The sequence below is a fragment of the Tursiops truncatus genome, chromosome 6 (assembly GCF_011762595.2).
Source record: "Tursiops truncatus isolate mTurTru1 chromosome 6, mTurTru1.mat.Y, whole genome shotgun sequence".
Taxonomy (NCBI): domain Eukaryota; kingdom Metazoa; phylum Chordata; class Mammalia; order Artiodactyla; family Delphinidae; genus Tursiops; species Tursiops truncatus.
In genome coordinates, this window is record NC_047039.1 from 91,584,970 (window position 1) to 91,598,787 (window position 13,818).

Below are 13,818 nucleotides of genomic sequence, written 5' to 3' on the forward strand. Positions count from 1 at the left end.
TGGTTGAGAGTCCGCCTGCCAATGCAGGGGACACAGGTTCGTGCCCCGGTCCAGGAAGATCCCACATGCCGCAGAGCGGCTGTGCCCGTGAGCCATGGCCGCTGAGCCTGCGCATCCGGAGCCTGTTGCTCCGCAACGGGAGAGGCCACAACAGTGAGAGGCCCGCGTACCACAAAACAACAACAACAACAACAACAACAAAAAAAACCATGTTATGCTTCTAAAATCAAATTCACTGATTTTGATTTCTGAAAGTTGGATTAGTTCACTACCACTCCTCCCACTAGCTTGTTTTTATCCATTAATACATTAAATATTCAATATTCATTACGTATTAAAGTTTGTGCCAAGTACTCATAGCAATTGGGATCTGGGAAGCTAGAATAAAGAGATGAATGAGATACAATTCTAGCCCAGTGGGGGAGACAGATGCCTGTGCAGATACCCCCAATAAGAGCGACCAAAGATTTATTTAATTATATAGAGCAAGAGGGAGGGCACTCCAAAGCCAGGAATTGGGGAGGGGTGTAAAGAGAAAGTTGCACTGACAACCTTTGAGCTGGTTCCTGAAGGATGTGTAGGAGTTCATTAGGGTGGAGAAAAGCAGGCAGAGGGAACAGCAGGTGCAAATGACAGAGCTGGGACGTGGCACAGTGTTTCATGAGAGGAGAGGAGTTCCACATAGCTAGAGTGTAGTGAGGAGTGTGGGGGAAGGCTGGAGACCTTGGCAGGGGCCAGGCTGTGAAGGTCTGTGTGTGGCCATGCTCAGAAGTGTTGGCTTTATCCCAGGACAGTGAAGTACCATGGAAAGGTCGTAAGGCATTTGGTCAGAGCTATTTGGTGAGTGCTCTCGCTTTAGCAGCTATAATTTGGAGACTCCACTGGAGGAGGTGCCCGTAGAGGCCTGTTATAGCTGTCCAGATACAAAAGGATGAGGCCTGGCCCAGGGCCGGGGCAGTGCGGATAGTGATGAGGGACTGATTTTTCAACACCAAGTGGATGATGAGTTCCCATTTCTAGCTCCGCCAACCCAGAATTGCTACCTGTGATCTACAGGTAAAGGCTCAATGGCTCATCTTCTTCACCAGCCCACAGACTTATGAAATATCAGACCTGGAAGACTCCTTGGTCATCTTCTCAACACCCTCCACCACATTCCATAGACGAGGAAACCAAGGATCCAAGTGGGGACTTGGCTCAACCGTGAGAACTAGAATCGAAGCCTCTTGACTCTTGCCTCTACCTTGGCACTTTTTCAAACCATATGTGATAAAGAACAAGTTCTTCCCCCACCTCCTATCACAGACCGATTCTTTAGTAAAATATAATAAAAGTGATTTTCTAGAAAAAGAAAAGAACAGTCATACAAAATCCAAGCCCACATTTTTAATTAGTTTTAACACATATAAAATTGCTCTGGCAAGTTGCTAGAAACGTTTCTAATTTGCTTACTCTCCATTTCCGTAATTTCTCTAGCTGGGACCTTTAACAGTATGCACTAGATCTACTTGACACCTTGCTCTCAGAAAAGTGGGATGCCAGAAATGGGACCGAATGGGCTTTCTTGTGGTTGGGAATGAGAGATTCCAGCCACCTCACTTCCGTGTGTCCCTGTTCCATTGCTTGAGCCAGTGCTGCATATGGCAGAAGCAGAGAACCGGCATGAAATGAGGTGGAGAGACATTTGCTCTCTTGTAACGAAATCAGTTTGCTGGTAAATCATAATTTTTAAGTGGCCCCTGCCTAATGCACAAGGCTCTTGTCAGCTCTTGCTCAGACCTGGTAACCCAGCACAGACATTACCACTGTTCCGAGCTGCACTGCAAGGGGCTGGCTTGAGCATCTAGGAAAGCCGCACACACCCTGCAGCATCACTCCCCCACCCTGCCCCCTATACTCCTACTCACTTGTAAGTGATTTACTGCTGGAGTTTGGGGACCTCAAAGGCCCTTCCTTGTTCTCCAGGGTCAGCGAGAGGCCATAGTTAGTGTGGTGCTGGTGCTGGTGGTGGTGATGGTGGTGCCTTCCCGAAGCTTTGGTGGCAAACGGTGTGCCCCCATTCTCCTCGAGGCCAAAAGGCAGCCGGTCTGCGCTGCTGAGCCCTGGGGAAGGGAGCGGGTAGCTGCAGAGGGTGTAAAAGTCAGGATTTAGAAAAGCAGAGAGTCTTGATATTCCTGTCCGTACTTTAAAAGATGTTCTCCAAGCATTGAAAACCAGGAGAAATAGGTTCAACAAACAGATCCACAGGGTTATTGTAGAACAGGACACAAAGGCAACACTGCACTCAAAGGAAAAGCAGAAAGTGGAAATTTGTATATATCAGAGATGTTAACCCTTAAAAAAATCCTTAAGTTTCAAATGAAATAATTTCTGTTTTTAAAAAGACATCATGGGACTTCCCTGGTGGCGCAGTGGTGGAGAATCCGCCTGCCAATGCAGGGGACACGGGTTCGAGCCCTGGTCAAGGAAGATCCCACATGTCGCGGAGCAACTAAGCCTGTGCGCCACAACGACTGAGCCTGCACTCTAGAACCCGTGAGCCACAACTGCTGAAGCCCGCGTGCCTAGAGCCCGTGCTCCACAACAAAAGAAGCCACCACAATGAGAAGCCCGCGCACCGCAACAAAGAGTAGCCCCCACTCGCTGCAACTAGAGAAAGCTCGTGTGCAGCAATGAAGACCCAACGTAGCCAAAAAAAAAAAAAAAAAAAGACATCGTCTAAGTGGGAGGAGGAAGTCAAAGGCAATCATCAAATTAAAAACTAATTTGTTAAGCATCCTACGACAAGATCATGATAGAAACTGGAAGTCTTGGAATCATTTTCTTCTCCTCTCCATCACCCCCACCAGGCAGAAAGCACCTATTAATGGTACTGCTACGACATCTTCTAATTCCAACTGCTCCTCCGGTTATTACTGCCCTAAGGCTCTTGAAACAGATTCCCAAAGCTCTCCCAGCCTCTACTCCTCCTTCAGCCCATCCTCCACAGAGCACTAGCCAGAGAGCTGTTCTGATTACGTTCTAGAGTGTGGCACTCCTCACTCCAGGAGCTGGAATACCTCTCTGTTACTAGTGATTCCTAACCATTTTAAGATAGAGAACCCTTTGGAAATCTAGAAAACTACGGAACTTCTCTGCAGAAAAAGGCACCAAGATGCAACATTTTACACTCAATTTCAGCCCTCTGTAGACGCTCCGTGGAAAAAATCCAAATTCCTTTACTCACGGCCCCCCTGTGATCTTGTCCCATTCTCTTTTCAGCGCATCTCCTGCTGTATTCTTCTCTACACCCTAGTCCTTCCCATCCTTGTGCCTTTCACCTCTTTCTGTCCCCTGGAGTCCTTCCTCATCCCTAAACCCAGCTAAAACACCCCTTCCTCCAGGAAGACTTCCAGCCTTTAAGACCCAGATCAAAGGTCTCCTCCTCACACCCCTAAGCAGAGCTAACCCCTCTTTCTGCTCATTCCCATAGACCAGATTTCTACTGCCCACTCCTTCACTCTGTCTTCAAGGAGCTCACACCTCAGCGTAGGAAATTCTGTCTTTCAATCAGTTACAATCACCCTAGAACAAGCCGCTAAGTGAGCATAGAGGTCAAGGCAACTAGTTTTTCTGGGGCTGGTGAAGGTGTTGGGAAAGGAATCATAAGGGCGGGATCAACTGGGAGAGAGTCAAATTTTGGTAGACGTTCTTGAAACAGAATCATTCTTCTTACAGAAAACCACACTTCTTGTGTTTGTATGAGGTTGATATTTCCCCTCAGAGTGGGCCAATCAGACTTTTCCCTCCTTCCAGGTAGAGTGACTTTTTCTGGGATATGATCCAATCAGGGACAGAGTTTCCTATAGGTTTAACATATGGAAATGGAGAGAAAGTGTCTCTCTTCCTTTTTAGAGTCAAACAGGGCCTTATTGTGACTTTTGTGGGTCCTAAGCACTTTGGCTTTCACTTATCCATAAAAAATTTAAAATTATATTTTATGACTGCATTTGTATAAAAATGAATATATTATCGGATATTAAACCATTTTCCTCAACTAAAAGTTCGTTTTTTTTCTTCTGACTTCAAAGAAATGAAACCATTTTTGTGGGCCCCTAAAAGTATTGTGAGCCCAAGGCACTGCATCTACTGTGACACACAGATAAGTCAGATCTGGCTATGAGGATGATGTAAGTTGAGGCTACTTTATGACCATATTCCCTGGACACAAAGGAGTATCTGTGGGAAGTGGCCAATGTACAAAGGAAGACAAGACGAGCAGAGGGTAAAGCTAGATGGAAAGAAAGAAAACACCCCAATGGTATCATCTGAACCCCTGGTTCCAGCCCTGCCTGAGGCTGGTTCTACCACTGACCTTTTTAATTACAAGGTCCAATAAATTCTATTTATTTATTTTTGTTTGATGTGGTTGATTTTCTCTCATTTATAACTCACATGCTCTAAAGCAGTGAAGGTGTGTTACCTTGTTACTGTTTTTTGTTTGTTCATTTGTTTTGTGGAATGTCTTTCAAGTGAAAAGGTAGAAATGGCTATTACAGGCCTAAGGAACAGTCTGAGCAAAGGAATGATGGTTGAAAGCGCAGGATGGCTGGAGCGGAAGTGAGGAGTGAAAAGGGTTTAAGCAAAGGCGAGACATGACTGGAGTTGCATTTTAGAAAGTTTGTGTTGAGGGCTGCGTGGAGGACAGACACCCCAGCCTGTTCATTAGGAGACTGTGACGGGGTGGGGCTAGACAAACTCACTGGACGGAAGAGCAGCCCTCTGAGCTCTTTCTGAAGCAGGGCAGGCAGGGCTTGCAGGCCTGGCATGTGGGCGCTGCGGGAAGGAGGTACAGAGGAGGCCTCTGCTGCAGATGCAGGATGCTTTCCGGAAGAAACAGCACCATTGTCCCCACGTTGTCCCGTGAGCTGGGTCTTTGGTCCACCCTGGCTGCCTTCTGGAGACTTGGCTCAGGGCAGTCTCACATCGTGTGTGTGTTTGCACGCGCGTGTGCACGTGCGTAAGAATGTGGAAGAAGGCGTGACTTTGGCTTCTGGGTTCAGAGTCCAGCTTCACCTCTCCAACCTGAAACATAACCAAGGGTATCCACCCCCCTCGTGGAGGCAGTAATGGTGGCAGCAAAACGTGCACCGAGTTGTCATCGAGACGCCTGGCTTCTTGTCTTAGTTCTGCCCACCTTTGTGCAGGAACCTCGGACAGCTGCTCTGGGCCTCAGTTTCCTCCTCTGTGACGTGACAGGGTCAGGTGATTTCTGGTGCACTTCCAGGTCTGAGAGTCAGCCTTTCCCCCACCTATTTATCCAGTACTTGCTCTACCAGGCACTGGGCTAGCTATTTTACATTAAATATCCCATTGTATACATGTAGAGACTTTGACTAGCTCATAATTAGTGCTCCATAAATATATGATAAAAGGAAGGACTGGAAGGCGGGAGGGCGAAAAGGAAAGAAGCAGCGAGAGAGGGAGGAAGGATGAATGGAAGCTGTGGAGCTGGGATGTGACGACAAAGGTGTGAACTGCAAATCCCATGGGCATTATTTTCCTGTGTCTCAAATATGTTGAAAATAATATCTGTCCTAAGGAGGCACGGAGACTGGGAGCTCAGAACAGAGAAAATTCCCTACAGCCTGGGACACTTTACACCTCAAGGCTCATCTTCCACCCTGCCCTCCTTCCACACTGCAGCCAGCCTATTAAAGGTCTGAATGGGGACTATAATGGTCTAGGCAGCAGAGACAAACCAGAGAAACACTGAAAGGAAGAGAGTGACAGGATGGGGGGTATTGGCAGGATTTGAGAAGGGGAGAACACAGAGACATGGAGGGGTCAGAAATTTTTGAATTTTTTAGCCTGGAGGACCAGGCAAATGGCATGCCATTAATTGAAAAAAAGGATGCTGGGAGTGAAGGCTGCTTGGAGGAGGGAAAACTATGATTGAGCTTCCAACGGGTTTCACTGAATGTGAGAATGAACACCCAAGGAACAAGATGTCCTATAGTAGAGATCTGGGGTACATTCAGGGCTGTAGGTAGTGGTGCAAAGTTCTGAGCAAGAATTTCTGAGGACTGGTAAATAGACATCATCTCCCATGCCATCTCCAACTGATGCTCACTCTCTGCTTGGAACGTAAGGCGAAAAAGGATTCTGAGGTTGTGCCAGCTCAGGAGGAAAGAGTGCTGTGACTGATGAGTGATGTCTGCCGCAGACCTGCAATGAAGCTGTAGTCTCACGTACCTTCCTGTCTTTCCAAGTTAGAAGTGTGTGTGTGTGTGTGTGTGTGTGTGTGTGTGTGTGTGTGTGTGTGTGTGTGTGTGTGTGTGTGTGTGTGTGCGCGCGCGCGCGCGTTTTATTTCCAGGAAACCCAGAGTGAAAAGTTAAACAGGGAAATAAATATATGTGCAGAGAGTGATAAATTGTATTTAATAACATGTGATTTTCACTTTACCATGACTTTTGGGGAAGACTGAGAAAGAGACAAATGGGAAGAGAAATAGAGGGTCAGAGAAGCTGCCTGGATCTCTGAGAGTAAGTTTCTAGAAGAGCAAACATTCATAAGCAGGCGTGGTATGACCTGGGTGTTTTCTCAGCTCATACACACGGAGGACCATCCTGGAGATCCTAACTTATGGCACTGTGTGGGGTTATGGGTCTGTTAAGGAAATCACTGTTCCTGGCCTCGTGGACTGTTCCCTGCAGAACTCCAGGAGGTGATATTCACATCAACTATGATGTAAATGGCATCCACTGGGGTTGTGCAGCTGTCCTGTCCACAGGGACCTCAGAGAAGGTCAAGCCCACCCAGAGGGTCCGGCAGCACTCAGCAGCCCACAAGCCTCGGGGCCCAGTGGCTAAGGTTTAGGAGATGAGGCCAGCTCTGTGCTCACCATCAATAGAGACTGAGATTCACCAGGCTTCTGGCATTCTGGAAAGGAGGTCACAAGTCCTGGTTTTCAGAGGGTGATGGACGAGGGGTATGTATACATCAGCCCCTGCTTCCATGAGGTGGCAGTTGAAAGGATCTGGTGTGGAAGAAGGGGGCTGCTATGTGCCTAGCACGTGCTAGGCGCGTTAATGCTTTTCTTTTACAGTTACCCTGCAAGGAAGCTGCTGCCACCTCCTCTTACAGTGGGACTTAGTGAAGGTGAGTAACGTGCCCTGTTCGTAGATGTGAAGTGAGAAGTGGAACCAGATCTAGTTTCTTCTCCTCCCTTCTCTTGGGGGAAGCCCCTACTCCCATTCTACTTCCAACTCTAGAAAAGTTAGTGTTCCTACTCGGGGGGACTGTGTCCTATGGGATGTCCTTGACTGCATTAGGGGTGGACACGGCTCTGCAGATGCATGGCTGGGGGACTTTTACAGCCCTGCCTAATCCCACCAGAGCCTCTCCCCTGCCTGACTCTGGGATCCCAGCAGGCCAGACATGTGGTACTCAATCAAAACGCGTTCCATACTGAAAAATGGGATAATTATTGAGGTTTATAATATTATAACATTATAATCATTATAATATGATTATACCATTGTTATATTAATTATTATATTATAATAGTTACAGTATTTAGTATAATAACAGTATGATTATTCAGAATAATCCTCCAGAATCCATCGCCAGAACCATGACCTGCGCAGGGCAGGGATGGGGGAGGGTCCTGAGCTGGAACACAGAACTTACACGGCTTTCTCTTAAAACTAAGGCTGGGGGTTATCAGGGTGCTCTGAGGAACCAATCATACACTCTACAGCTCAGCCAAGTTCTGGGTGACGTGGGCTTCTGTGGGCAGACGTGGGCTTCTGTGGGCAGCCCTGGGGATCTAATCTTGGATCAAAAAAAAAAATCATAGCATTGTAGAAACAGGGCCACTCAGATATCATCCAGTTAGGTGGTTTTAAATTCTGGATGAATATGAAAAGCACCAGAGGAAACCCTCTGCACTGCTGGTGGGAACGTAAAATGGCACAGCTGCTTTGGAAGTCAGCCTGGCAGTTTCTCAGAAAGGTTAAGCATAGAGTTACCATACGACCCAGAAAGTCCATTCCCAGGTATATACCCAGGAGAAATAAAAACATGTCCATACAAAGACTTGCACATGAATATTCCCAGCAGCATTATTCACAAGAGCCAACAGGTAGAAACAACCCAAATGTCCACCAACTGATGAACAGATAACTAAAATCTGGTATAGCCATACAACAGAATATTATTCAGTTATAACATGGAATGAAATATTGATCCATGCTATGACATGAATAAACCTTGAAAACATAATTCCATTTATATGAAATGTCCAGAATAGGTAAATGCATAGAGATAGAAAGTAGATTAGTGGTTAACTAGGACTGGGGAGGATGGGGAGAAATAGGAAGTGACCGCTAATGGCTTTGGGGTCTCTTTTAGGAGAAGTTAAAATACTCTAAGATTAGACTGTAGTGACTGTACTGCTCTGTGAAAACGCTAAAACTATTAAATTGTACAATCTGAATTGGTGAATTGCATGGTATCTAATTTATATCTTAATAAAGCTGATTAAAAAATCAACCAAGGGAGATTTTGTAAACTATCAGTGTACAACCCTTACCCTGGCTAATTACATCATCTATCTCTAAATCCAATGTGCAGCCAGGGCTGAGACACAAGGCCCTAGTCCAACCTCCCCACTTTGCATATGGGGAAACGGGGACCCACTGGGGGATGAGGTGACCAGGTCACACAGTGGGTAACTGGCTGAGTCTGGGACACAATCCAGGACTCGCACCTCTCTGCTTGCCAAGTGCCCCAAGTGCCATCCATCTGCTACATCTTCCCATCTGCCTCGGCTTCTATTTAAGGCAGCAAATGCACTCATCAGGAAACTCCCAAGACCTCCTTAGAACCCCACTGCCTCAGACATCTTTGTGTACACATCTTGTCTTCCCAATGATAGAGACTGTCATATCACATGTTTTCATGTCCTTGGGTGATGTTAAGACAACTGGTTCTTCATTTCAGGAAAAAAGAGACCTTTGCCTCACAATATCTAAATAAATTCTTCTTTATTGGCTCCCCCCCAGGCTGGGTTGGACACCTCTCTCCTTACCTTTACCTTACCCTCCCTGAGTGCCCCTGACCTGCTGTATTTCCAAGGAAATGCATTTCCCAGTTTCCCTGCCCTTGGGTTTCTATGTAGGTTTGACCAATGGGAGGCACTGACAGAGACTGGAGGGTAGGAAAAGGAGCTAAGTATTTCTCCCTCATCTCTTTCTACCTCAGGGGATGTTTTCGGCAGTAGTTGAGTCCCCTGGGGCTTCAGCTTTCACTAGACTGACTCCCTGTGGCTCCAGCTCCTGGGCTCTGGAATACTGCCATATTGCTTTGTCTCTTTGTCTCTCCAGCTCTAGGAGTGATAAGCAGGTTCTACTGTTGCTAATTTCTGGGTTGCCTCACTGGTCACTTTAGCTACTTAGTTCTTCATCCCTTATGCAATCAATTCCCTGTATCAAATTCCCTCTGTAAGAAACCTGCCAAGAGTGGTTTCAGTTCTGATTGTCCATGACTGATACACAATTATCTACCTGTATCTATTTCTGGATTCTTCATATTTTTTTTAATGATTTTTAAAATTTTTTATTTATTTATTTTTGGCTGCGTTGGGTCTTCGTTGCTGCACGCGGGCTTTCTCTAGTTGGTGGTGAACAGGGGCTACTCTTCGTTGCGGTGCGCGGTCTTCTCATTGCAGTGGCTTCTTTTGTTGCAGAGCATGGGCTCTAGGCACATGGGCTCAGCAGTTGTGGCTCGTGGGCTCTAGAGCATAAGCTCAGTAGTGTGGCGCACGGGCTTACCTACTCTGCGGCATGTGGGATCTTCCCGGACCAGGGTTCGAACCCATGTCCCCTGCATTGGCAGGTGGATTCTTAACCACTGCGCCACCAGAGAAGCCCTGGATTCTTCATATTTTTATTGAACTATTTATTTATTGCTAAACCAGCACCAGACTGTCTTAATTACTTTTGTGCTAATATTTGGGCTTTTTAATATCTGATAGTACAAATCCTGTTTCCTTTCACACATCGTTTTTCTTTTTCTTTTGTTTTTTCTTGGCTATTATCATGCACTCAGTCTTCCAGATTACTTTACAATTCAAGTTACTACCAAAAAAATCCCATTGGAATTATGATTTGCAGCATTAAATATAATGGATTAATTTGGGAGAATGCATTCATAAGGTATTTCTCACCATTTATTTAGATCTTCTTAAATGTCCTTCAGTCAGAATTTTTAACTTTTCCATAAAGTTATGGAACATATCTTATTAACTTTATTCCTATCCATATATCAGTTTTGTCACAATTGAAAATGGGATCTCACGAATTATTACATTTTCTCTAATTTTTTTTACTACTAGATACATGAAACTACTGACTTTAAGGTATTTCTACCTCTGGTCACCTTGCTGAACTCTTATTAATTGGAATTCACTTGTATTTTAGGATAATCGCATGAATTTTGTTTCTTCCTTCCCAGCATTTATTCTTTATTTTGTTTTCCTGGCTTATTGCATTGGTAAGGCCTCTAGAATGATATTGAATATTAGCAATCATCTTTGTCTTATTTCTGAAGTATGTAGATTATCTTAAATCTACAATCTAAATTAAATGTTGATTTGTGACAAATTCTACTTATTAGGTTAGAGACAGTCCTTCTACTGTTAGCCTACGAAGAATCTTGAAAGATTAGCATGACTTACTCTGAACAAATCCATTCTGTTCCTAAGTGAACACTACTTTACTAAGTGCTTAAAAAAAAATCTATTCTCAAACTTTTCTTGGTATTACCATCAAGCTTATCACTCCATGTTTTAGAATTCATTTTTCAAGAATCTGTATGACATTTCCCTGTCTATTCTTCTGGCATTTCCCCAAGACTCCATAGTTTTTCAAAGTGTGCTGGTGCTGGCTCAGCAATGACATATGCAAATTTTCTTCAAGGCCATTTTTCTCAACCTGAAGACTGACTGTAAAGCATCAAAATATTTCCTGACTACTCTCTCTCTTATCTTGGACTTCAGTTTCATTCTCTTTGTTCTTTTCACCTTTCTGCAGTTAGTATACTGACTGGCTTCCTTGTTGAAAAAGAGAAAAACAAAACAGAAATTGAGCGGCTCTTCTTCTGTCCTGTTAATCTCACATACCATCCTCAAGATGGCTCTGCTATTAAATTGTTCATCATTTTGCTCTGACCAAAATATGCACCTACAGAAGTCCTTTTAAAAAAAAAGGTCTCTGGGCTTCCCTGGTGGTGCAGTGGTTGAGAGTCCGCCTGCCGATGCAGGGGATGCGGGTTCGTGCCCCGGTCCGGGAAGATCCCACATGCCGCAGAGCGGCTGGGCCTGTAAGCCATGGCCGCTGAGCCTGCACGTCCGGAGCCTGCGCATCCGGAGCCTGTGCTCCGCAACGGGAGAGGCCACAACAGTGAGAGGCCCGCGTACCGCAGGAAAAAAAAAAAAAAGGTCTCTGCCCCTTTGTTTTTGGTCATATGTTCTACCTTCCTTCTCTTTAAAATACTGTTTTAAATTGTGGGCTCTGAATGCCTTCATCTTTCAGACTATCTGATATATTCATAGTCCATGTGAAAAATATTCCCTTTTAGATCTACCCTTGTTTAACATTTTTGAAATCTGATCTTCTAAAGATTGGAATACATGGAAGATTAAACCCTGAATTCCACTCATTTCATATTAATGATTCTAAGACACCAGGGTCATTTTCTTCCAAGGGTCTTGTCACTTATACACTTCCAACCCAGTCTTCCTTGCTGACCGGCAGGGCAGTGTTTCTTCTACCTTCCAAACAACCAAATCATCAGCTAGAAAGGCCAAGGCCTCAACAGATGCTCTGCTTTTAACGGAACTCCACTGTCTGGATGGCCAAGAAGTCCCCCATTTGTGATGTGCCAGCTTGAAGTCTCTTAGGAGGACACAGGGAACATCCTCTCTGTCCAAAGTCGTCTGGCATCTTCTCTGGATTGCTCAGTTCACCCTTAGGTGCTGCCTGTACTCAGTTACTCTTTTACCTATCCTGGCACATGTCTCAACTTCATAGCAGGCTTCCTGGAGGCAAGAAGAGCTTCTGTGCAGCCCACACAGCAGCACGTAAGTTCTCTAAACACCTTCCAGAAGAGCCTGGTTGGGGCAAACTGGCACCTAATTTACTTTTAGCCTAAGTGGGGACACCTCCATGTTCCGAATCAGAACTAAAGCATCAGGGAGTTGCTGACACACAGTAAAGCTTCCCAACTGATAGGCCTCAGAAGGTGGCAAGTGGGATGAATCTTTCATTCTCTCAGTTGCTGGAGCAAGGGGACAGGACCAGGGGCGCCGGGAGCCTCAAGCACCCTTGTCTGCTTACCCCAGTGTGCTATACAACAACACATTTCCTATGGGTGCCAAGGACAGAAAAAGCTGGGAAGCAGGGGCTTCCCTGGTGGCACAGTGGTTAAGAATCTGCCTGCCAATGCAAGGGACATGGGTTCGAGCCCTGGCCTGGGAAGATCCCACATGCCGCGGAGCAACTAAGCCCGTGCGCCACAACTACTGAGCCTGTGTTCAAGAGCCTGCAAGCCACAACTACTGAGCCCATGTGCCACAACTACTGAGCCTGTGCTCTAGAGTCCATGCGCCACAACTACTGAGCCCATGCGCCACAACTACTGAAGCCTGCGTGCCTAGAGCCCATGCTCCGCAACAAAAGAAGCCACCGCAATGAGAAGCCCGCACACTGCAACAGAGTAGCCCCTGCTCACCACAACTAGAGAAATCCCGTGCACAGCAATGATGACCCAACACAGCCAAAAAACAAATTAATTAATTAATTAAAAAAAATAAAGCTGGGAAGCATCATTACTAGTTCATAATTAAGCCCATTAGCCTGGAACTGTGACTCTTGATTGGGACTCTCTTAGCAGAATCCCCTCAAGTACCATGTTATCACAGCAGATGGTGTCAGTCAGAATCATACCTGCTGACTGAACACTAGTGCATTAATGCCCTCAGAGGAGAAAAAAAAGTGCTAACACTTCTGAGTGCCCAGCACTATGCCATCTACGAATTTACTTAATCTTCCAACATTTGAAGAAGGAACAATTATTACTCTCCTTATTTTACAGATAAGGAAACAGGAACAGAGAGACTAATTAACTTTCCCAAAGACACACAACCAGTAAATGGCAGAGCTGGAATTTGAACCCAGGCAACCTGACTACAGAGCCCTGTGCTCTCTTCAGTGCCAAGAGACACTGCTTTGCCACGTGGATGGTGAAAGCAGCAGTATAATGACATTAAAAGAATGCTGGTTGGCACTTAGCTTTGGTTGTGCTGCCCCTTAGCTATGACCTTAGGTAACTGATTTCACTTATCTGCCCAGACACCGCATTTTCAGACAGTCATTTATTAAGCATTTATACCTCAGGAACTACAGATCAATGAAATAATTTGATCTCTGCCATGTCCGGATGAGAGACAGGAGAAGGTGCATTTACCCATCCTGGTTTCCAGGATACCTGTCACTCATTTCCATTTTAATTTAGCAGAGACTAAACAGAGTAGGCATTACACCAACGTGTTGCTACAAGTTCTTATTGAATTTAGCGCAAACATACTATCTGACGGTAAGAGTATAATTGAAAAACTGTACCTTTTTCATAATGGGTTTGAGAAGAAAATTGCACCAACATCTTAGAAATGTGACACATTACGAATGTTAGGTCTATTAATTTGGGATGATTTCTTACACTAACTTAGTGGTTTTATTTTTTTTAAAGCGACTAGAGAGAAACGATGCCCCTAC

General features: G+C 45.3%; 1 protein-coding gene across 4 annotated transcripts in view; it reads right to left on the reverse strand.

Annotated features, from left to right (window-relative positions):
* EPB41L4B (erythrocyte membrane protein band 4.1 like 4B) overlaps window positions 1–13,818 on the reverse strand; it is a 144,247-nt gene that overhangs the window by 40,139 nt on the left and 90,290 nt on the right. For all 4 annotated transcript variants that reach the window (XR_012332628.1, XR_012332629.1, XM_019946442.3 and 1 more), the window contains exon 16: window positions 1,908–2,122. Coding sequence is in view for 2 of the 4 variants with exons in the window: in XM_019946442.3 (XP_019802001.1) it covers window positions 1,908–2,122 (215 nt within the window). In the remaining 2 variants the exon portion in view is untranslated. The remainder of the gene's footprint in view (window positions 1–1,907; window positions 2,123–13,818) is intronic.